Below are 19,845 nucleotides of genomic sequence, written 5' to 3' on the forward strand. Positions count from 1 at the left end.
TCGAAATGGTGCTGGCCCTCGAAATGGTGCTGGCCCTCGAAATGGTGCTGGCCCTCGAAATGGTGCTGGCCCTCGAAATGGTGCTGGCCCTCGAATGGTGCTGGCCTCTAAATGGTGCTTGCAGACCATATCCCTACATCCATCATTCGAACCGTGCACGCCTCGGAACATAGGTACTCGGTCCAGTGTGGACCCTCGGCATTGGCGCTTTTCCTTTGCATGGCGCAAGTGTTTTTCTCAAATATTACTGGTGAGTGAGACGGAGGGGCGGGATGATAAAGTTGGTCTGTTATACTCACTAAGCACTTCCAGCCTCACGTATTACTCATCTGAGCGGCACAGTACTCCACGAGAGATACGAGCCACGAGCGGCGTGTGGCTGGACTCTCTTAACCAGCCTACCTATACGAAAGTGCGCATACTCCTTGGTATGCTCCTGGATGAACTAGAAGAGGCTAATGCATTGCCAGAGATACGTTACTTTAGGTTTCGGGTTACAGTAGCAGGAAATCAAGGTGTCGAAGATGAAATGTACACCGTATTAACTAGAAATAGTGTCTTGACACCTTTTTTTAGCTGAGCGGTAAAGTTCGACACGAGGTAATGTGCAAAAGCGGTCAAACTTTCATGCATTTGCTATGTATATGTAATACTAGACCCATCAACTTGAACATCCATATTCAATCGCCTGCCTGACTTTCCAGATGGGGGGGGGGGGGTGTCACTGGCTGGGTTTTGGTTCGCAACTTCATCTGTAAAATCCTTTGGGGTCTTTTTGACTGGTGGTGGATAGTGTCGGTCCTGACAAAGTAAGTTTACTTGCCATATATTTGATCATACTCACTCGCACCAGGTCTTGCAGTATAGGCAGAAATTTTTCGAATGAGTCAGTATTAAAAACAAAGGTCCTGCCGTCTCCCCGCGTTCGAAGGATCACGCAGACATCAGCGTCACATTCAGCACCATATTTGTTTGCATTTTTAAATAAAGTCTTTCGGAGCCTGTATTTCTGCTGGCTCCTCGCCCGCGGACTGTCCGATCTGCGTGATTTTGCTGCAGTTTGACGTTCCATTTCTTTCTGGGTGTTTGGTTGAGATTTCCCGGGTACCAAATGCTTCTGCTTCCCGGGGTATCAGGGCATATAAATACCTTTCCAGGGGCTCGTCGAACGCCACGCCATAGTGTACGTTTACTGTTCCTTTGGGCCTATCACCATGACAAAATGACTTCAACCCTCCAATCTTTGCGGTGACTAAGACCCATGATATGGGGCTATTATAAACGGCGTCAACCTTCTATTATTTAAAGGCTGAGTCCTCCGGTAGATTGTCACTGTTACTCCCTAACTGTGTCTTCTTTGCTCCATAAAAAGTGACAATGGAATTCATCACCTTGTACATTATTGCTGCAGGCGGCATTTTCCTGCTTCTGGCTCTGATGCAGGTTGCCCCGTCGGTTAAAGTCCTAGCTGAGACACTCTCGCGATGGATTTCGAAGCACCTCACATATCCCTATCTCCTTGGTCGGCATAGTTTTATGGGGCCCTGGACTCGAGTAGCAGTTTTATTTGCACTTGCGTACGGAGTGCTTAATATTTTCTTCGTGACTTTCCGCGCTTCATCGATTAGCGAGGTTGGTCGGCGAGCTGGAAGCATGTCACTTCTCAATATGGCTTTGCTTTTCCCATTCTTGCAGCTATGCCTTCTCGCCCACATTATTGGGGTGTCGTTCCACACCTGTCGGCGAGTCCACGGAGCTGTAGCATGGATGACGACCGCCCTTCTCGCCCTGCATATTACCATAGCAGTATTCAAACAGCAGAAGTTCTTGCTTCATGACCAAGATAATCTTTTTGCCGTTATTGTATGACTGAAGGACCACTGCGATACAATTTTTAGCTGATCCGTTTGTAGGGCGCCGTGTCAATAATAGCTTTGATGCTATCCTCACTTCCAATGATCCGCCGTCTTGCGTTTGAAATATTTCTCCGCATGCACCAGGGCCTCGCTGCCTTGTGCATATATGCGATCTGGCGCCACCTCCCCTCCAAGTCGATATTCCCTCGAGGCTACTTATATATTGTACTTGGCATCCTACTGCTAACAACAGTCTCACAAGCCCTATTTTTCCTTTACCAAAACGGTATTCTGCCATCTAGAGGTTACCCTTACGCATCCGTCGTGTGCGAGGCGGAAACAGAACCCAAGGATGCAAAGAATGATCGGCTTGAGGGTACACCGTTGAAGATCAGTGTGGAACTCCCAAGGCCCATGCGCGTGAAGGCCGGTCAATATGTATACCTCTGGATGCCTTCTGTTAGCTTGTCCTCGTGGCTACAAGCCCATCCATTTATGGTCACTTCCTGGTCCCCGGAAAGCCAAGATGGTCTGGAGTTGTTCGTGCAGACACGTCGAGGACTCACAGAACAGCTGAGAGCACGAGCAGCGGTGAGAGGAACCGCATCATTCACAGCCTTTGTAAGTGGTCCGTACGGCAGAAGCGAGCCAGTAGGTGGGTATGAGACTGTACTAGCAGTCGCCAGTGATTTTGGTATTGCTGGTATTGCCCCGTACATTAAACAACTCCTCTATGGTTACAACACTTCCTCGGCTCGGGTTCGTCGTGTGCACCTTGTGTGGCAAGTGCGGTCGATGGGTTCGTAAAATCGTGTCCTTCGATAATATCCAAAGCTTACAGAGGTAGATATTGCGACTGCCGCCGAACCATTGCTGAACAGCTTATTGGATGATGATGTGCTCGATGACGGCTACGTAATGCGAATTTTAGCTTATGTGGCGGGATTGCGGCTGACTCGAGTATAGATTCTTGAGATGTCATTCCATCTGGTATCCCAGAAGAAAGCGGTGAATGAAAAGTTGTTTGGACAGCACCACCGGGCTGTGATTTACAATGGCGCCCCAGAATATGAGGCTATCATGTTGGCAGAAGTATCAGGGGACTATATCCCTCGAGTCTCCAACGTTCAAGAGGAGCGGGGTAAAGTACTAGTGATGGGTGAGTTTCCTCACTTGCACATTGTCACTTCGTTGCATGCTTGATTTGGGGTTTAATTTGGGACTTAGTGTCGGCCACGGATGCAGTGAGGGATGAGCTAAGGGAGATCACCCGCAAATACCTGCATCAGAAAGTCAGATTACACGAAGTGGAATACCAGCCGGTTTGATTTCTAGGAGTTCTAAGCAAAGTCATATTTTAACACTTTGCATCGACTTTATCACCGGCAGGGTTTTTCTCGGTTGGGGTTCAAGCCCGGTCTTCTTTTTCTCCCCGTAGTTTCCCTTTTCCCGCTTTTCCTACTTTCTTTCTTTTCCACTTCGCGTCTTTTCACTTTTCGCTATTTTGCTACTAGTCTATGATCTTTAAAGAATTACGGGGAAAAAAAATAAAATTGCTACTTTCGCCACATATGATAATTTCCTGATTTGCTAGTTTGATGGACTTCGGCGTGAATTTACATGCTGGCGCTGATGCAGGTACTTCGAGTTCTGGGATTAGCGAACGGATAAAATATCAGCTTTTCCCAATTAAGGATAATGCTAAGCAGTATGTACTCGGGAATTTTCGGTTTAATTACCTCGCTAGACTCTTGGCACTTGGGTGATCAAATCGATCTCGTTATTCTGGCTAAATCGAGCTCTGGACTCGAAGTTCCTTCCACGTTCTTTCTGGCTTTGGCCTGGGACGGCGACTCCGCGTTCTTGTAGCCATGCTACCAAAATGACTGTCAAAAGCCACGGCCCTCCGAAACGTGTGGCCTGACAGAATTGTGGCTTTTTGGGCCTGTTCCACAGCCTGCCCTCTGCGACCCCAAAAGGTGCTGGCATTCGACTACCGTCTCTTTCCTGTTTTTGTTCTGCCCATTGCGAACAGCCTCAACGTCCTTTCCTCTTTCTGTGTTTTTTTGCCTTTTCTGCTCCTCTAACGCTTCCAAGACTAACTTACCTGCTTTTTCTAACATCAAACGCCTGGCTAACGATAATCGGGGAGAGAAAGGATGCGTTACGATCTTGAAATACAGGTAAACACCTAGGGCCTCTTGGAAGTGCTCTGCTCATCCCAGCAGGAATCCTACAGTATCAGCGACGATCCCTATACCGTTTCTTATTTACGCTCTTTAGGCAGACATCCAAAGGTAAGCTCCCCAGCTCTGTGGGACAATGGTATATAACGAGAGTAATAGGTTAAAACATGTTTTGATCTTGTTTTCGCGATTTTATCCAGCTACGCTTCTTCAGAAGCATCCCAGCTGCTGCACGAAGTTCGAAATGAGTCAAAGTTGTTGAGTAACGCTCATGTTTGGCACGACTTTCTACTACCGACTTATAATATGGGTGGAGTTGAATGGCTATTTTCGCCAGGGTCGAAAAGTCTGACTCTGAATTCTCTCGTTCCATAAGCTGGCCCCGTGCTAACCACAGGCTCCCTCTAATCTAGGCTTATCGCTAGAGGAATTCCTAGAAGTTCCTGCCGATAATTATAAAACGCCATATGATCAGCATTTCCTCCCCTCGTCTATCACGGATTGTGCCTCTCAGAGTGCACCGAGTACGTTACTCGGCCCAGGCGGCTTGGACGAAGAGTTACTTAAATGGGTTCTCCAGCCTGCCCCGCACGATCTCAAATGCAGCGTTGTGAAATATCAGGCCCTCGTCAAGGAAGAAATACCCGAACAGAGGGACTCGACCGACGGCCTCCAAGCCCAGCCCAGTCCTGTAGAAACTGGCGCGACTAACGCTGCGGTCTCTTCAAAACAGGCCGCTGCACCATCAAGAGTGGAAAAGAAAATGACCCGAAGAAAAGGACCGACTAAGGTGACTGGGAATAAAACCATACGCAACGTATCGCCATCAATACTAAACCAGAGCCTACTGGGAAAGGCTCTTTGTGCATCTGCAATATCTACAGCAGAGCGCGAAACGGTTACCCTGATCCAGTGAATGTACAAAGCCAGTGTTGGCAAATCCTTAGGTGCCTCTCAAGCTCTGTCAGTCAAGACTGCTGGCGCAAGTTCCATCTCTATGAGGTTTTCAGAGTTCATAAATGTCTTGAACTCTCTCCGGATTGACAGCTGCAACGAGTACACCTTTCGAATACCTGCCTATTCTTTCAAGTCTTTGCGAGAAGCAAGTGTGGTTTACTACAAAGTCCTATGGCCAGAAAAAAACGTAAAATGGAAGCCAAAATCTCTAGCTGATTTCATACGTCAACGTATCGTGCAGGTACTACTCCATCTCACTTATCAAGACTTTGTCAGCGAAATAAGCGAGAGAGAAGAAGATGGATCGTTGTCTATTGACCGGCAGGGCAGGCAAATACAAGCCGTAGCCCATGATTGGATCCTACAAGACGCTTATGGTTGCACGGATACTAAAGAAATCCGGAAATGCATCTCAGAAGAGTGTCGCTGGGGAGATCGGTGGTGGAAGATTGCAAGCAACACTGGGTTGGGGGTTCTGCTCCTTGCTAGTGATCATTTGGCTAAGCATATGTATGTATACCGGGTATGGAATTATGAGACCTGCTAATCACATGACCAGAGGGAGAAATACTCAGTTTCAAGTTCACATGGTCGACGCGCTCGCCATCTATATTAGGAACACCTACCCTAAACTTGTGGCTTTTTTCCACTCACTCGCACGTATTGTTCAAAACATAATGCTGGCGGGAAGTTTCTCTATCCATGATGGTAGCGAGCTAAAAGAAATCTTTGGCCAGATAATCGAGGAGCGTCTAGATATCCAAGATTCTTCTGAGAGATGGGAAACATGCAACCCAGAAAAAATTGCAAAATCTGCTGCTGCGGAGTTCAGGCGTTTTGCGGAAATCTTCAAACACGAAGCTGCGGGTAGCTTGGCATAATATAGTATGATATGAAGTAATCTGCAATATGCGTCGATGCCTTAGTAGTACAGTAATGTGGCCTACTTTGAAGTGGAGTGTTTACTTGTATACATCCTCGGAAAATGTGGCGCCATGTGGTGATTACCCGAGGATCAGCTAGCTCTCCACTGTTGTGCATGCGCCATGGATCATCAAACGCATCTCAAAAAGCTTGAATAGCTGCATGCGTATCTCGGTTTATATGTCCTTGGCCTTGCGCAAAACGATGTGCTTGGTTGACAACTAGTTTTTAATTAGCTCGAAAATTTATTTGCGTCCTGCAAAAGTTTTTCAGATAGCTCTACCACGTGACTTAGTCTAAAGTCAAAGAACCTCCTCGAACCTTCTGCGATGAACTGCCCGCCCGCGCAACCACTCCTCAGGGTCTCAGTTGGTAATTCCTCTCCTACAAAGCTCAACCAGCTGAGAGTAGATACCGTGCGCTTAATTCCTTAGCACCATGATAAAAGAGGTTTGGCAAAAAAGATAACCGTCTAGTATGCGTATAAGTGGCTCTAACAAGCGTCTCAATAGGAACTCAACAAACTCGAAGAAACATTCCATCATAAGATCCGTGAACTATTAAACTCCTACTCCGATGAAGTCCCCATTATCTATGACTGGCTGACACAGTTCTTGGGATCTGTTGGAACTGAGCTCAAGGAAACCATCAACCAAGACGGACCATGTAGCGACAGCTTCTTGGACGACATCGTGTCGAACGAGGAGAACACGCCGCTTCATTTTACGGAGAACAGCGATGCCCCAAATGGAGAGATGCTCTATGTTCCATCTCGCCTGAATGCATCAACACCCAACCTTACTATAGATGTAGAGAGACAAGCCTCAGTTCTGTCACGAAGGTCGAGCGCCGATGATGGTATTGTGAGGAGCAACCAGAACACGGATGATGAAGACAAAGAGAAATGGCACCAAAGCCATAGCCAGACATCAAGTTCCGGTTTGCCCCAGAACCCTAGCTCAAGCGACCGCTTGACTAGCACCAAAAAGAAACTCTCATCAGGTACTTATTCGTAACCTTGCAGTGGAATACTTCCAAAGCCCGCGAAGCTCTGACGGCCCAGCAGACAGCAAAGATGATGGTGCAGGTTCAATCATACCAAAGCTAACCAGGAGAAAACCCCCATCGAACCAGGGACTCGGAACGAAAGCAAGAAAAGAGTCGAAGAAAAGGAAATTGGAGTTTGTTGAACAGCCAGTGATCACGAATGATACCGTTCCAGTACGAGTCATACGCAAGTATTTTGCGGAGCATTGCCAGAACCCCAATAACGCTGATTTTCTTGCTCGGCTCTATTTTGCTATAGGTAGCCAGGATGCTTTTGTGCAACTAAAGAATGCAGCTCACCACCTCCGGAGTAACATGGTGAAGATTCCCTTTGCTCGGACAAACAGTGTTGTGGAAAATATGAGATCTCTGGATCGGTTAGTCTCCTCGTTTGCTGCGAGTACAATAATGGAACGTTATCTCCTTGTACAGCTGGTAGATCAGCGGGATGCGCTGGTGGAGAAGCATAAGCCCCAGCAAGACAGACGGCTGAGAATGGCTACGGAGAACCGATCACGCCTCCCACGTGCAGAAGGGCTGGCCCTCGTATCAATGATGGACGAGTCATATCCATTGCTTGACAAGAACACAGAAGATTATGAAATAAAACTAACCACACTTAAAAATCGACTAAGTAAAGGCCGAAACTTACGCAACCTCAAAGAGGAGTTTGGAACAGAAATTCTTGCGCTTATTCCCGTGGATGGCACCTGGCAGATAAATGACCGGGAGTAAGAGTTTCCCAACTGGAGAGCAAATAATCTGTGAACTGATGAACTGCAGAATTCAACGGCTTGCAGACACCGACTTCCGTGTGCTTTTAGATACATTGGGCAGAAATCGTGGTGAATTCCTGCGTGCGTGTAGTGCCCGCTTAAGTAAGTTCCTTGAGATCTGCAACAATCCAGATCAGCATGGGGGATATTTGCTGGAGGAGCTGGACGAAAAAGACATAAAGGATACGCCACATGATTCTGCTGTGTTGATAGGCATGCTTGACAGGTCCCCGGAGAAATCAGCTATGAAACTTGCATTGTAAATCGTTATACCGGACCTGGACTCACCAGCCTGATGTATATATCTTTATTGTTTACTCTTGTGCGTGTACCTACAGCGAGAACCTTCAGCGAGATAGAGTTTTATTATTGAACAAGGAAACGATTTGATTGTCTGTTACAGTGAGTAACCTCACTATTTTGAATACATTGATTGTAATTCAAATATGATGTTCCAAGCTTCCTGAAAGCGAACTTTGAGCCTCGCCTGATAGGGCCTTTTGATTGTCTCCACTTTACCCTTTGAAAAGGTTGGGGTACTCCATTGCCCCGTCTTTCCACAGAGACCGGCTGGGTAGATAAATGTGGCGCCGGCGACGGGAATCGAACCCGTGGCCTCCAAATGGGGTACTCCACCAAGGGGCACCGAAAACCTCCAATATCTTAACGAATAAAGTATTTGAGTTAGAAACACCCATCTGCTCGAGGAAGACTCCCGCTCCCCGTCTATGCCTCCCTGACCTGAACAGCCCCGCATCCGCTCGTATTCCTTAACTCTAGCGGCAGATCTGGATCTCATAATTCTCTGCTTTGGGAGAAGAACTAAACTGTTGAGACCGCCTCAGTTGTGTGCCCCAAGGATCTCCATTATCTCACTACCCTCACAGAGAGAGAAGGCTCCCCCGAGCATTATCTCGCAGGTAATCGGGGCCAGGGATTGAAACAAATCTACCAGCTTGGGGTGGGTGTTTCGTATATAGAGGGCAAGCGCGTCGATCATTCCAACTTTGAACTGAGTCCTTGTTCCTCTATTCTAGCGATGAGCAAGGCTTACTGAACAAGGTCAGAAAAGGAGGAATGGGGTAATACATATACTTAGCCAGGAACTTGCTAGCGAGTAGTAGGATGCCTAACCCGTCACGGCTTGCTAACCTCCACCAGCGATCACCCCAACGACACTCCTCCGAAATGTGTTTCCGTACTTCCTTCGGATTTTGGTCCCCGTAAGTGGCCTCCAGGATCCAGTCATGAGCAATCGTCCGGTTGTTTCTCTTCTTTCGATCAGGTATTACCAGTATCCCACTTGATTCTTTCTCCTCTATTTCCCTAACGAGTTCCTCACATGACAAGTGTAGTAACACCTGGATGATCCGTTGACGAATCTCCTCGGCAGGGGTATTTGGCTTCCATTTGCGATCTCGGCTCGGTCGTAAGACTTTAAAATACTCCTCACAAGCTGCCTGGGAGGATGCGAAGCGATGGGTAGGAATATTAAACGAGCAAAGCATCCGTTCATCCATTTGCAACGGCCCGCCGACTATCTTAGAGAATGCCTGAAAATCCATGAACAGAGCACCATCGCCTACCTCCTTGACAAGTAAAGCTTCGGAGACGCTCAAGTCCTTAGCAGTAGCCGCTTTACACATTGACTGAATTATTGTGACCTTCTGGTCCTCGACCACAGGTGTAGACGGTGGCACAGCGTCAACAGTCACAATCGGTAACGTGTTCGAGGATACAATCGTCAGAGGTTCCGGACAAACTTCGTCTGTAGTCTGTCCCAAGTTTGCAAGACCTTGAGCTCTTTTGGATTTTTTCTGCCTCTCTCCAAATTTCTTCGCTATTTTGGATGGACTAGCAGCTTCTTTCAGAGTGGTCCCCACCTTGTTAGCTCCGGGAAATGAAGATGATGAAGATGATGGTGGGGATGAGCTTCTCGGGGCAAAATTGTTTATTTGTTCTTGGGCAAACAGTTCCTGCGGGCTAGACATGGAAGACTTGCTCTCATTCGACTCTGTTTTCATGTATTTATTCGTCAAGTTATTGGAGCTTAACTCATCTGGGGTGAGTGGGGCAGGCGATGTTACTATCTCCTCGTTTAAGCCGCGAGCGTTGACGGTAGCCGGTATACTTTCGGGGATTTCGTAAGTAGTCAGAGATTGTGGCAAGATCCGAGGTCCTTCGTCGTCGTCGGAAATATTTAGGAAAGAAAATATATCTACACTCAAGCACATGATGTGGTTAGCAGCGGACCACGCAGCAATGGAGGGTTTGGATGTAAAATACAGACCATGGTCTCCACTGGGAAAAGAGAACGCCTCGTAGTCCTGGGTCGTAGTCTGTTGTTGCTCTTTGATATCCGTCGATGCCGGAAAATAAGAGAGAAACTCTGCTACAAGAAGCTCTGTTGCTTCAGCTGCAGGGAGGCTGGAGAGCATGGCAATGACAACTCGAAGATACTCTTTCATCTAAAAAGCTATAAGAGGGTAGTATCGCACTGATAAATCGATCAAAGTTACCCTGGGACTTCGGCCTAATGAGATGGAGAGTTTGGGAAGTGAGCAGAAGTATGAGTCGGTGGGTGGAAAAGACAGGAGAGACCAACTATCCAGAATCAAAGATGCTCAGTGATGCTCCGGGAGCACTCCCTGAACTGGAGACAAGCTCAGGGTGAGCAGGGTGAGCAGAATCAATCGCTCGGAAAGAGCCATAGTTTTTGAGATAAAGGCCACACTCGACAGGTAGCCCAGCGACTTTTGAACTCGGAGTGAGTTTCATCTCACTTTCGCTGGACCCAGATAAGAGATTATCGATGTTTCGCGGTAAACTGAGTAGCAGAAAGACCTGAAGAAATTCAGAAGCGCTATCCTTGAACATCTTTGATCACCCTTGACCTCAGTTGTTGAAAGACGAAATGTAATGGGAGCCGTATTCCGTTCTAGCGCCCTATTGCTGGCCAAGGATTGGCCATGGGGCGAAATGTATGAGCTGTCCAATGGGATAATGATAATGTGCGCTGTTGTTGTGCAGGGATATTGATTGGATAAGGGCTTCCCACCCATGTCATAAAAGGAAAGGATAAGCCGAAAATGGACACACAATCGAAACAAAGAGAAACTCTCTGAATCAAAATGGTCATGCTTGCTCACCTTGCTCACCCCGGGAGCAAGCGTCGAGAGTGAGATGAGCTTCGGGGAGAAAATCCCCCTGGTCAGCAAGCAAGTCGTTGGAAACTAACACGACAGTCGCCACCTGATTGAGGGCCACTCGCTGGGGAGATCTACCGATCCAAATCGTAACCACTGGGCCAGTGTTCCAAAGCAAGAAGATAAGAAAAGAAGGGAGCAAAGCATGGTTACATTACTCTAAGGTCGTCCCTCTTTGCCAATGATGAGTGATATCGAGAGCGGTCAGTATTGCTGGAGAACAGCAGGCGGTTTTTGGGGACAAGCGAATCGAACTGCGGACTGTTTGGGCGAACTAGGGGGGCTACTCAGCCTGCCGATACGGGGAAGGAGCTGAATCCTGTTGCCCCTCCAGTCTCATCCGACATCCCCGCTCGCTTTGGGCCTTCGCGCATCGCAGAATCATCGATGGAGAGTTGAGCTGCGCCGTACCCAGATATTTGGCCAGGCTGGGAGCTACTGAGTTGGATGTAGCCTTGGAAGCTATTTCTTTCGTTACACAACAAATCACTGCGTTAGGAAGTTCTAGTATCAGAATTTCCCTCTTTCACTTATCGCGCCACTAAGCCTTGCGAAAAGCGGCTTATTGGTAGTATAGTCTGTTTATTTTCACCAATTCCTGAGTCGTGCGCATCAATCAACAATCCGTTAATTGGCTGTCTCGTCCAAACTTAGGAGACTCCGGTCTTTGTAACTGTCGTCGTGGAAAAGCGAGCTGTCTTGTCGGCGGCGCGCTCCACTGGAATTTCCCCGCCAGTTAATACCTTATGTTGATACCTCATCGCAACCGTAGGGAAGGACTTTCTCATGCTGCTTACATTATCCTACTGGAGGGTGTAATTCACAGTATAAGAATGGTAAATATCTCCGACCAAATTCCACCAAATGTCGATTATTGTAAATCGCAAACGCCGTACGAAGTACACCTGCAAGCCCAGAAATTCCTTTGGTATTTCAGCTCTCTTGACTCCTATGATGGCGGCGCGCAACAACAAGTAGGATGAATAATTCCCTGAATGAGACACGGCTGACAATATTATAGAGTGTTCTTGTCCAAGCCCCTGAAATTTACCGTGGGCACTAATTGTGAAGAAGTTTTCATTCATGGAGAGGTGCTTAAGTCACGCGCAACGCCCTGGTTCGATGCAAATTCCGGTAAATTTGCGGGCGATGAATCTCTCGTAATTAAGGATGCAGATAGGCATATATTTAGCCTCGTGTCTCAGTACTTATACACCGGAGACTACTCAATCGCGTTGCCCAGTGATGATCCGCCACCAGGCCTTACTTCTGGTGGACCGGAAAAACCAGAGCAGGAGCGTGCATCTGTCCTAGAGGGTAACCTCTTCAGGGATTCCGACTCAGTGCATTTGTTTGCAAATTATATTGTGAGACATATTCAACCGCGGCCTTCCGAGGGGTCGCAGTGCTCTTACAACCCTGCGGAGGACTATACTGAAGCGCTTCTCACTCACGCGCGTCTGCATGTATTTGCAGCAAGGTATGAACTTCAAGAGCTGCGTGACATCTGCCTCTTTAAGTTGTTATATCTTCTACATGCTGTTCCGCTTTACAAAGATCGGATTGGAGACATTGTTCGATTGTTTAACTTTGTATTTGGCGCCGACGCAAGATTATGCGAGAATATAATAATAATGCTGCGTCATTATGTTATTCGATATCTTGGATTATTTTTGCGTAATAAAGGATTCCAGATACTTTTGCGGGAACAGCCATCCCTAGCCGCCCTTTTGCTTAACACACTTGGTAATGGTCTTTAGGTATCTGTTAGGGTGATAGTCAAGGAGCTGTGAGAACGTCTGCAGAAGGGCTGGCTTGCTGGATTCTGGGTTATCATGCAGTGAGGAAGTGGCAGGCCTGTTTAATTATAGTCTAATCGAGCCAAGGTGATCCTTCATTGAAAGAACGGGCTACTGATGCTTGACCTATCAAGCGCCCCGCATCGCTCAAAGCTTGCTGCGGCAAATGTATATAGCTAGGTGCTTGCGAAGACTTGATTTTATATAATGTTTCACTTCGCATTACCCATGGTCGGAGCTATACAGCAGCCTTCTGTTTTAGCTTTGCGAACCCGATATATCCTACGAACACTTCATGCTGCTTCAGAATTTGACAACCTTGGGATTGCTAGTTATTCCTCACTGAAGTCATTGTCAGAGCTCTTTGTTGATTTCCTTTCCTCGAGGGTTATCCCGAGGAGATTTTTGATGGATTTGACAACAGGATGTTCGTCTGCGAAGAGACCGGATAGGGGATGGCTTATCTACTCAACAAGGATCAGCTCTCTGAAGTAGTGGCTAATTCTGACTGCGCCACGGACCAGGAAGCGATCCTTTGAAAAATTTGGATGCCAGTATTTCTATATAGAGTTCCTGTCTCGTCCTCGCGCAAAACACCGCGCTCTGTCCGAGGATAATTATGTGCCTCGAAAATTCATTTGCGCCTTGCAGGAGAATTTTAGTTCGTCTTACCACGTGATTTAATATTGTGGGCAAAAAACCTAGTCGAACCTTCCACGAGCCAATACGGAAAGGTTCTACCGCGTTCGGGGGCCTATCGGTGATAAAAGTTTTGTAAGGGCCCTGTGATGAACCGGAATCTTGTCGCGTCAATGTAGTGCAGGGCAAATATGGTGTCTCCAGAGCCACCTATCCTATTCCGATCCAAGGCCAGTTATTCCTCCAAGGAAACTATCCCCAGGCCATCTCCCTATTCCTGCAAGGTGAAAGCGCAGAGGGTACAGCACATCAGGCGTAAGCGCCCACGAAAGGCGCTTTTAGGATAAGGGAGTCGTCGGGGCCATGGAAACAAGATCTTGTCCGGTGGCCTTCAATCAGACCACGCGCACTCTTTTGGATTCACGTTCTTTAGACATCGTAAGCTCTTGAGAGAGCCTGGACGCTTGTGCATCGGTCCTCAGTAATGCAGATTACGGCCACGGAATGCGGAATAAAGGAGTTTATAGAAGCTATAAAATGATTTTACTTGTGGGTACATGTCGATCTAGCCCTGAATCCGCCTTAAGCAAAGCACATAGGTGTTGCACCCTGTCATGGCCCAAGCAGGCAATCCGAGAATCTCCCACGGTGACGAATACCACAGGAGATAATTTGAATCACCACAACCTTATGACATCGGTAACAGAAACACTTAGCACGAACACAGAGAATTGCCGTTCCCTGTCTTAGGAAGATTTTTCCTCTTATATAATTGGGGAATAATTCTTGAACTTAATTCTAGAAATCCCCTATCTTTCCACCATACCATCCATACCATGAAACGCGGAGGGCCGGATTGCTAATTCAGTAGGCCCTAATTTCGGCAATTGGCTCTGTCGCAGTACTCCTACTGTTGCCTAACATTTATACCATCAGCTGGGAACAAATATGGGTAGCGAGTAGCCGAGAAGCCGGGGAACAATACCATATCCGTAATAGGCTAGAGCAATTGCTCTACCGTGCTTAATCATCTGGCGCCCGGACCCACCTGGCGCCCGATTTCTACATACAACAACACCGCTGAATTGAAGCTTTTAAACTACATACATTCTCTATTTTTTAAAGATCTCTTGGTGTAGCAAACTTGACACGCTGAAAAACCTATATACGCTTTTTAATCGTCACGAAAGCGGTGGGGGAGGCGAATCTGGCGTCCTCGACGATTTATCATTGTAGAGGCCTCCTCAACAACCTCAGCTGTCTGAGCAATGATATCTGGCTTGTTCTAAGGTTTTGATGGTATGGATTGCTTCTTTTTACCCTTCTTAGTAGTTCTGATATCATTTTGAAGCTGACTCTCCGCTTCCTTAGCTATCCGCGCCTCCTCCTTTACAGCCTCTTTTTAACATTTCTTCTCCTCAGCTTGCTGCAGGCGGAGTTGCTTATTAGATGCTTGGATCTGCCTTTTTTCCTCTATAATACGTTTCTTCTCCTCCTTTTCTTGCTGGCGGCGAAGTTTAGCTTCTTCTTTTGGAATGGGCCTATGGTGATCCGGAATCTTGCTGCACCGACACAGCGCGGAGCAAGCACGGTGTCTCCAAAGCTATCTATCCAATTTCCCCCTGGAGGCCAGTTATTCCTCCAAGGAAACTATCCCCACGCCATCTCCACATTCCTGCGAGGTGACGGCGCTGTGGGTACGGCGTATCGGGCGTAAGCGCCTACAAAAAGCGTTTTTATGATGAGGGAGTCCTGGGGCCCATGGAAACGTGGACTTGTCGGTGGCCTTCAATCAGACCGCGCGCACTCTTTTGGATTCACGCTCTTTGTGTGCACATCGTAGTCGTTTAAGAGAGCCTGGCCGCTTGTGTATCGGTCGATGATCTAGGATGCATCGATGGAAGTCAATGATTAGGGCCCGCTTTAATTCAGAATTCCATAAGATATTCTCTGGTCGCAGATCCTGGTGTAGGACGCCGAGAGAGTGTATTTCCCTCACTGACCGTGAAATCGCCCGCAGGCAGGACTCCTCAGGATGTATACTGCCCACGCTCTCGCCACCCCAGCCCATAAGAAGCATATGACGAATTTCTCCCGCGCCGTGCAGGAAGTAGATATTCGCCAAGTCGATCGCTCCCAGAAAAACTGGAACTGCCGATCCTTGTGCTCGCTGAAGAACACGATAAATTTCCGCTTCACGCGACACCTCTTTCCAGAGTCGCGATGTCGTCCCTTTACCGATGATCGTGTACCCATATGCGGCACACGTGACTTTGAACGGCGCACCGTATGATCCACAGGAACCGATCGGGGTGCAGTTATGGTCCAGGTCCTCATCAAGCTGCGCCTTAACCATCTTCACTAAGTCCTCCGCATTAATCGGATGTCTGTCATTATGGCTGCTAGAGTGAACCTCCACATTGGGGCAGCGAGGGTCTAATGCACCGCCTTGCTGCAAACCCATAAGGCACCTCTGTGTGCAAAACTGAGCAGCATGAGGACGAGATTGCCCGCCTTGGTTCCGTTGGGGGTCTGTTCCAGGTGCAGACCGCTGAGCTGGAGGGGACGATGTGATTTGGCTAAAGCCCCGTTTCCGTCCAGCAGATGCGGCAGGGTCCACTTCAGAGTCTGAAGAATCCTCTCGGGGTTGCTGATCGGATGACGGCGCACAACCGGAGGCGGAGCGTGTGGCCACTCGACGGCCTTTGGTGACGTGCGATCCCACTGGAGACGATGAAGGTAGGTACTCAGAGGTAGTCTGCTCGGGACTAGTATATTCAGAGCTAGCATAGCCCAAGCTCGTGTTCTGTAGTAATTCCGCTGCTGGGATCTGGGAGCGAACGCTGTCGAAACTTGTGTGCCAAATCGGTAGCTTCGCCTGCGCGGCATTCCGCCAGGCCTGATCACGAAGAGGAGTGCGAAAGCTCATCAGACAAGAGCACAGAGCTCTCTCAACCCTGGTGCGCGGCCCCCGAATGTTTCTGAAATCTGTGTTTAGGTCGATATCGGGCTCACCCACATCGTAGTATAAAGTAGTAGGATCGTCGAATGGCACCCAGAGCTGTACATCTATAAGACCGTTTGTGATATAAGAGCCCCCGAGTCCTTGCTGGATCATCACATGGAACTGTTGAACGCCCGCGGACCCCGCTAGCCGCGCAGCATTATACCTCAGCTTTTCCGGTCCATCTGTCGGTATAGCGTCCGGATTGACGACTTCCTGCCAGAAATCCATCTGTCGGAACCCTGCACGAATAGTCTCCACTGAAAGTTTATGAGGGGGCTTGTATTCAACCGTAGTCAGTAAGGCATTGGATTCACCGTCAACACGGTGGATGCAGAATTGGTCAGGCCTAGACAGCCGGGTGTCCGATCCCGCTCGTTCAATGTCATCCAGCGCATTAGCATGGTTGTCAAACCACACACCATCGCCAAGCCCGAATTCCTCACGGGCTGCGGGTATCTTGCACAGCTCCGAGATTATATCACGCACATGATCCTCAACAGCAAACCGCTCATAGCTTTCGAGATCTTGTTCACTGCTGATCGGACGAAGTGCAAAACGCCGACCAAGTCCTTCTAATTCAACTAAGGGTGCAAATAACTGCGAAGCACCCTCTTCGGTAGGTTGTAGGTAGCGGCAAACCGATGTGTAAATTTCTCGTTGTCTCGCTGCACAATCTGACCATGGACGCAGTCGGATGGGGCAGTATTTCCCGGTAGGAGGGGGGATGGTGCCTGTTGTGGAGCGAGAAGGAGCTTCGGCTCTCAGCGGCCGCCAGAGGTGATCGTGGCAATGTTTGATGAACTCTCCAAAAGTCGTCGGTCGGTTGCGTTCTCTCTCCTGCCCCTCTCTGTCCTCTGCCTGCCTCTGTCGTTCCTCTGCCTCTCTTCTCAGCTTTGCTTCCTGCCTTTGTCGTTGCTCTGCCTGTTTTCTTTCCTCCTCTGCCTTGAGGAAAAGCGCTTTGTAGTCCGGGGAATTGCTTCCACTCATCTTTTTTGTGAGGGGAGATAAAAGGAAAATCCCCGGCGGCGTTGTCCGATACACTGTTGTCGCAAGTGTCAGCGGAGGCTCGGCGAAAGTATTTATCCGTTGCAACCCCTGGATTGCCGGGTAACTCCATGAACGAGGTCCGATCGCTTGGGTCCCTTCGAATAGGATTGTACTGTGGTTTTGTTGGCCTTTCGACCTCGTGGGCGTAATATTGCTTTCCTTGCTACGCAGACCCACGCGCAAAGGATTCAGCACATACACAAAACGGTCCCATACCCGAAAATGTGGGATTCGGCGCTGGGCGACAAATAACGACGCGCCAATGACAGTTTGACTATTGCTGTAAGACACTTGGCACTTCTGCTATCCATGAAGCTCGCGGCGCCTCGCAGGATCATTAAAGATAAAATGCTTTATAACAGTACCGGCTTTTACGGTTGACGCAAATTTCCTGTTACGAAAGTCAAAATCGGTTGGTCCTCTCGCTTATCTAGGCACGTGGCGATTAAGTACGCCACTGGGGCGGTCTTTCCAATACACGTATAGCCCCAAGTCCGTAATCCCCAGTTACCCACAAGCATGAAGCCAGGTTCGCCTTCTAGGCCTATGGCACCCCATCAGTTGCAGACACCACCCTTCAGATCAGGGCCCACCAGCCTCACCAACTGTAATCAGACCACTATGAAACGCACCCGCAACCTTTCGTCGGATTATATCCTTAATATCCTTAGTAGATTACCTTTCGTGTGATTGAGCGACTTACTGTGTTCTCAAAGACCCATCGTTCTAGGACAAAACGCTCCACCTCAGGAATATATTTGCCTGCTCGAATACAATTTATAAGACAGTTCAGGATATCTGACAGAGTCGGCTCCGAGCTTTCGGGGAGTCGGCCGAGAATGCCCCGGCGTATTCTGTTCACGACCATATTGCCTTGGTCATTTTTTTCGATTCCGATGGCCATGAGCATGAAACTCTGTTGGATGAATAGTGCAGCAGACTCTTCACCACGATGTCCAACAACATCGATTATTGTAGGGTTGTTGCAGTTATAATATAACATCACATCGATAGGAACATCCTCCTGACTTTTGAATTGGGAGAACACATGAACCAGATCAGGACTTACAGTCACAGTCATAGGAACGCGAGCATCACTTTGAAGATATTAGAGTCACCCTTATAAATCAAGCTGAAACATACCAAGATTCCGGTAGCACATTTCCTCCGTACCACATATTATAGAAAGCCAGGAGTTGGACATGTTGGTTGTCGAGTTGATGAAGTTCCGTCTCCAACCATTGAACACGGTCAACCTCGAGGTTCCCATCTTTGGGACCAGGACAGTTAGATAAACAAGAACCAATGTTCCCGCAAGCCGACACGAATATAGCATACAGCGCCCTCCTTGCCCCTGGCCGGAGGGCTTCAATGGCCAGCTAAGCTAGTCAGAGATATCATACAAAAATATGGCTGACACTCACATCCTGTTTTGGTGAAGGCCATGGCATTTTGGCTTGACTTGTATTGACCGGCTCTCCAAATTGACAGTAGTAAGGAAAAAGCGCACCAATGATAAGGTAAGCCCAAAAGTTGCAGTCACAGAGAAGATACCTCTCGGTGGCCGAGTAGGCCAACTAAATAGTTTCCCTGACATCTATAGAGAATACGATCTTGATACCCTCCGACCGCAGTAACCGCGGAAGCCGAGGAGCGGGTCCTGGAACCAGCAGTGCTAGAAAATGCAGGAGGGAGACGCAGTGCAAACGAGGTGGCAATAGTATGAGAGCCAAACCTGTCTCGTCCATTTGGGGCGAGATAGTGCCAATGCCGTGTGTATTACCACGCAGACTCTAATGCAAAGGCATTATATGACGTATACTGTGGTCTCAAATCGTTATTGGGTCCCCGCAGGCGGGGGAGTGATGCCCTCTGGATCGAGATGGGTCAAGAAGCTACGTTGAGTCATGTCTTAAGGGCTGCAGAGTAGATATGGAGTCTTAATATCATGGATTAAGTATAGGCAAACTCAATACAGAGGATGCAACAACGAGAAGAGAAGGAAATGGCATGTACATGGTGCAAATCCAAGAACGCGAACTAGGAAGCATCCGAAACATCGAACTATTTGTCTCGAGGAATTCAGTCACAAGTCAGGCCTGCGCAGAGTTGCTTGGAAGGCGTTAGAGAACTGCTTCTTAACATCCATGTTGTGCGTACCTGCAAGAAACCGACTCGCCGCGGAGGAGATGATTTGCTAGGTGTTCGACTAGTTCTTGGGACATATGGCCGTCTTGCGCTTGGCCCCCTAGATCAATAATCTGTTTGCAAGCGTTGCACCAGCCAGATCCCTTCCAAGGACAAATACGTGTCGCCTTATGAGATTCCTCCAGGTTTCCGAAGGGTACACCGTGGCTGAGATAGTTGTGGGTTTGAACCGTATTGGTAGCTTCAAAGTTAT

The 19,845-nt window shown here is 48.2% G+C and overlaps 10 protein-coding genes across 10 annotated transcripts; 5 read left to right on the forward strand and 5 right to left on the reverse strand.

Moving 5' to 3' along the window:
* Window positions 1-823: 823 nt before the first annotated feature.
* ASPSYDRAFT_117831 (uncharacterized protein) lies at window positions 824-1,066 on the reverse strand (the record flags this gene model as incomplete). Its single annotated transcript, XM_040840325.1, has 1 exon — window positions 824-1,066. A coding segment is annotated over one exon (243 nt), but the record flags the coding sequence as incomplete, so codon positions are not given.
* A 159-nt stretch (window positions 1,067-1,225) lies between these two features.
* ASPSYDRAFT_719697 (ferric reductase family protein) lies at window positions 1,226-3,319 on the forward strand. The gene is made up of 5 exons (XM_040850616.1): window positions 1,226-1,863; window positions 1,914-2,655; window positions 2,704-2,771; window positions 2,823-3,015; window positions 3,084-3,319. The coding sequence occupies exons 1-5, from the start codon at window positions 1,378-1,380 to the stop codon at window positions 3,182-3,184; spliced, it is 1,590 nt and encodes a 529-aa protein (XP_040695846.1). The 5' UTR covers window positions 1,226-1,377; the 3' UTR covers window positions 3,185-3,319.
* A 639-nt stretch (window positions 3,320-3,958) lies between these two features.
* ASPSYDRAFT_52543 (uncharacterized protein) lies at window positions 3,959-4,696 on the forward strand. The gene is made up of 3 exons (XM_040848504.1): window positions 3,959-4,039; window positions 4,085-4,153; window positions 4,202-4,696. Exons 1-3 carry the CDS (start codon window positions 4,016-4,018, stop codon window positions 4,415-4,417), a joined length of 309 nt encoding a protein of 102 aa, XP_040695847.1. The 5' UTR covers window positions 3,959-4,015; the 3' UTR covers window positions 4,418-4,696.
* A 262-nt stretch (window positions 4,697-4,958) lies between these two features.
* On the forward strand, window positions 4,959-5,546 carry ASPSYDRAFT_165295 (uncharacterized protein; the record flags this gene model as incomplete). Its single annotated transcript, XM_040843342.1, has 1 exon — window positions 4,959-5,546. One exon carries the CDS (start codon window positions 4,959-4,961, stop codon window positions 5,544-5,546), a length of 588 nt encoding a protein of 195 aa, XP_040695848.1.
* A 2,071-nt stretch (window positions 5,547-7,617) lies between these two features.
* On the forward strand, window positions 7,618-8,147 carry ASPSYDRAFT_52547 (uncharacterized protein). Its single transcript, XM_040848505.1, has one exon. The coding sequence runs from the start codon at window positions 7,692-7,694 to the stop codon at window positions 8,007-8,009; it is 318 nt and encodes a 105-aa protein (XP_040695849.1). The 5' UTR covers window positions 7,618-7,691; the 3' UTR covers window positions 8,010-8,147.
* A 627-nt stretch (window positions 8,148-8,774) lies between these two features.
* Window positions 8,775-9,737, reverse strand: ASPSYDRAFT_165310 (uncharacterized protein; the record flags this gene model as incomplete). Its single annotated transcript, XM_040843344.1, has 1 exon — window positions 8,775-9,737. One exon carries the CDS (start codon window positions 9,735-9,737, stop codon window positions 8,775-8,777), a length of 963 nt encoding a protein of 320 aa, XP_040695850.1.
* Window positions 9,738-10,367: 630 nt separating this feature from the next.
* Window positions 10,368-11,387, reverse strand: ASPSYDRAFT_721863 (uncharacterized protein). The gene is made up of 2 exons (XM_040850635.1): window positions 11,031-11,387; window positions 10,368-10,934 (listed from the first exon to the last, which is right to left on the reverse strand). Exons 1-2 carry the CDS (start codon window positions 11,097-11,099, stop codon window positions 10,521-10,523), a joined length of 483 nt encoding a protein of 160 aa, XP_040695851.1. The 5' UTR covers window positions 11,100-11,387; the 3' UTR covers window positions 10,368-10,520.
* Window positions 11,352-12,835, forward strand: ASPSYDRAFT_719511 (uncharacterized protein). The gene is made up of 2 exons (XM_040850611.1): window positions 11,352-11,926; window positions 11,974-12,835. The coding sequence occupies exons 1-2, from the start codon at window positions 11,817-11,819 to the stop codon at window positions 12,710-12,712; spliced, it is 849 nt and encodes a 282-aa protein (XP_040695852.1). The 5' UTR covers window positions 11,352-11,816; the 3' UTR covers window positions 12,713-12,835.
* A 2,347-nt stretch (window positions 12,836-15,182) lies between these two features.
* On the reverse strand, window positions 15,183-17,384 carry ASPSYDRAFT_165259 (uncharacterized protein; the record flags this gene model as incomplete). Its single annotated transcript, XM_040843338.1, has 1 exon — window positions 15,183-17,384. The coding sequence occupies one exon, from the start codon at window positions 17,382-17,384 to the stop codon at window positions 15,183-15,185; it is 2,202 nt and encodes a 733-aa protein (XP_040695853.1).
* A 450-nt stretch (window positions 17,385-17,834) lies between these two features.
* ASPSYDRAFT_52551 (uncharacterized protein) lies at window positions 17,835-18,948 on the reverse strand. The gene is made up of 3 exons (XM_040848506.1): window positions 18,869-18,948; window positions 18,588-18,823; window positions 17,835-18,541 (listed from the first exon to the last, which is right to left on the reverse strand). The coding sequence occupies exons 1-3, from the start codon at window positions 18,893-18,895 to the stop codon at window positions 18,112-18,114; spliced, it is 693 nt and encodes a 230-aa protein (XP_040695854.1). The 5' UTR covers window positions 18,896-18,948; the 3' UTR covers window positions 17,835-18,111.
* Between the last annotated feature and the right edge of the window lie 897 nt (window positions 18,949-19,845).

Source organism: Aspergillus sydowii (genome assembly GCF_001890705.1).
Source record: "Aspergillus sydowii CBS 593.65 unplaced genomic scaffold ASPSYscaffold_25, whole genome shotgun sequence".
Taxonomy (NCBI): domain Eukaryota; kingdom Fungi; phylum Ascomycota; class Eurotiomycetes; order Eurotiales; family Aspergillaceae; genus Aspergillus; species Aspergillus sydowii.

Coding starts and splice junctions, on each gene's coding strand:
- ASPSYDRAFT_719697 (XM_040850616.1), top strand. CDS start 1,378: ATGGAATTCATCACCTTGTACATTATTGCTGCAGGCGGCATTTTCCTG. Junction 2,772..2,822: donor ATGTGCTCGATGACGGCTAC/GTAATGCGAATT, acceptor ACTCGAGTATAG/ATTCTTGAGATGTCATTCCA. Junction 3,016..3,083: donor GGGTAAAGTACTAGTGATGG/GTGAGTTTCCTC, acceptor TTTGGGACTTAG/TGTCGGCCACGGATGCAGTG.
- ASPSYDRAFT_52543 (XM_040848504.1), top strand. CDS start 4,016: ATGCGTTACGATCTTGAAATACAG. Junction 4,040..4,084: donor GTTACGATCTTGAAATACAG/GTAAACACCTAG, acceptor TCATCCCAGCAG/GAATCCTACAGTATCAGCGA. Junction 4,154..4,201: donor CTTTAGGCAGACATCCAAAG/GTAAGCTCCCCA, acceptor CGAGAGTAATAG/GTTAAAACATGTTTTGATCT.
- ASPSYDRAFT_52547 (XM_040848505.1), top strand. CDS start 7,692: ATGACCGGGAGTAAGAGTTTCCCAACTGGAGAGCAAATAATCTGTGAA.
- ASPSYDRAFT_721863 (XM_040850635.1), bottom strand. CDS start 11,099: ATGCTTTGCTCCCTTCTTTTCTTATCTTCTTGCTTTGGAACACTGGCC. Junction 10,935..11,030: donor AGTGGTTACGATTTGGATCG/GTAGATCTCCCC, acceptor TTCTCCCCGAAG/CTCATCTCACTCTCGACGCT.
- ASPSYDRAFT_719511 (XM_040850611.1), top strand. CDS start 11,817: ATGTCGATTATTGTAAATCGCAAACGCCGTACGAAGTACACCTGCAAG. Junction 11,927..11,973: donor ATGGCGGCGCGCAACAACAA/GTAGGATGAATA, acceptor ACAATATTATAG/AGTGTTCTTGTCCAAGCCCC.
- ASPSYDRAFT_52551 (XM_040848506.1), bottom strand. CDS start 18,895: ATGCCATGGCCTTCACCAAAACAGGAT. Junction 18,824..18,868: donor GGCCTTCACCAAAACAGGAT/GTGAGTGTCAGC, acceptor TGACTAGCTTAG/CTGGCCATTGAAGCCCTCCG. Junction 18,542..18,587: donor AATGTGCTACCGGAATCTTG/GTATGTTTCAGC, acceptor ATATCTTCAAAG/TGATGCTCGCGTTCCTATGA.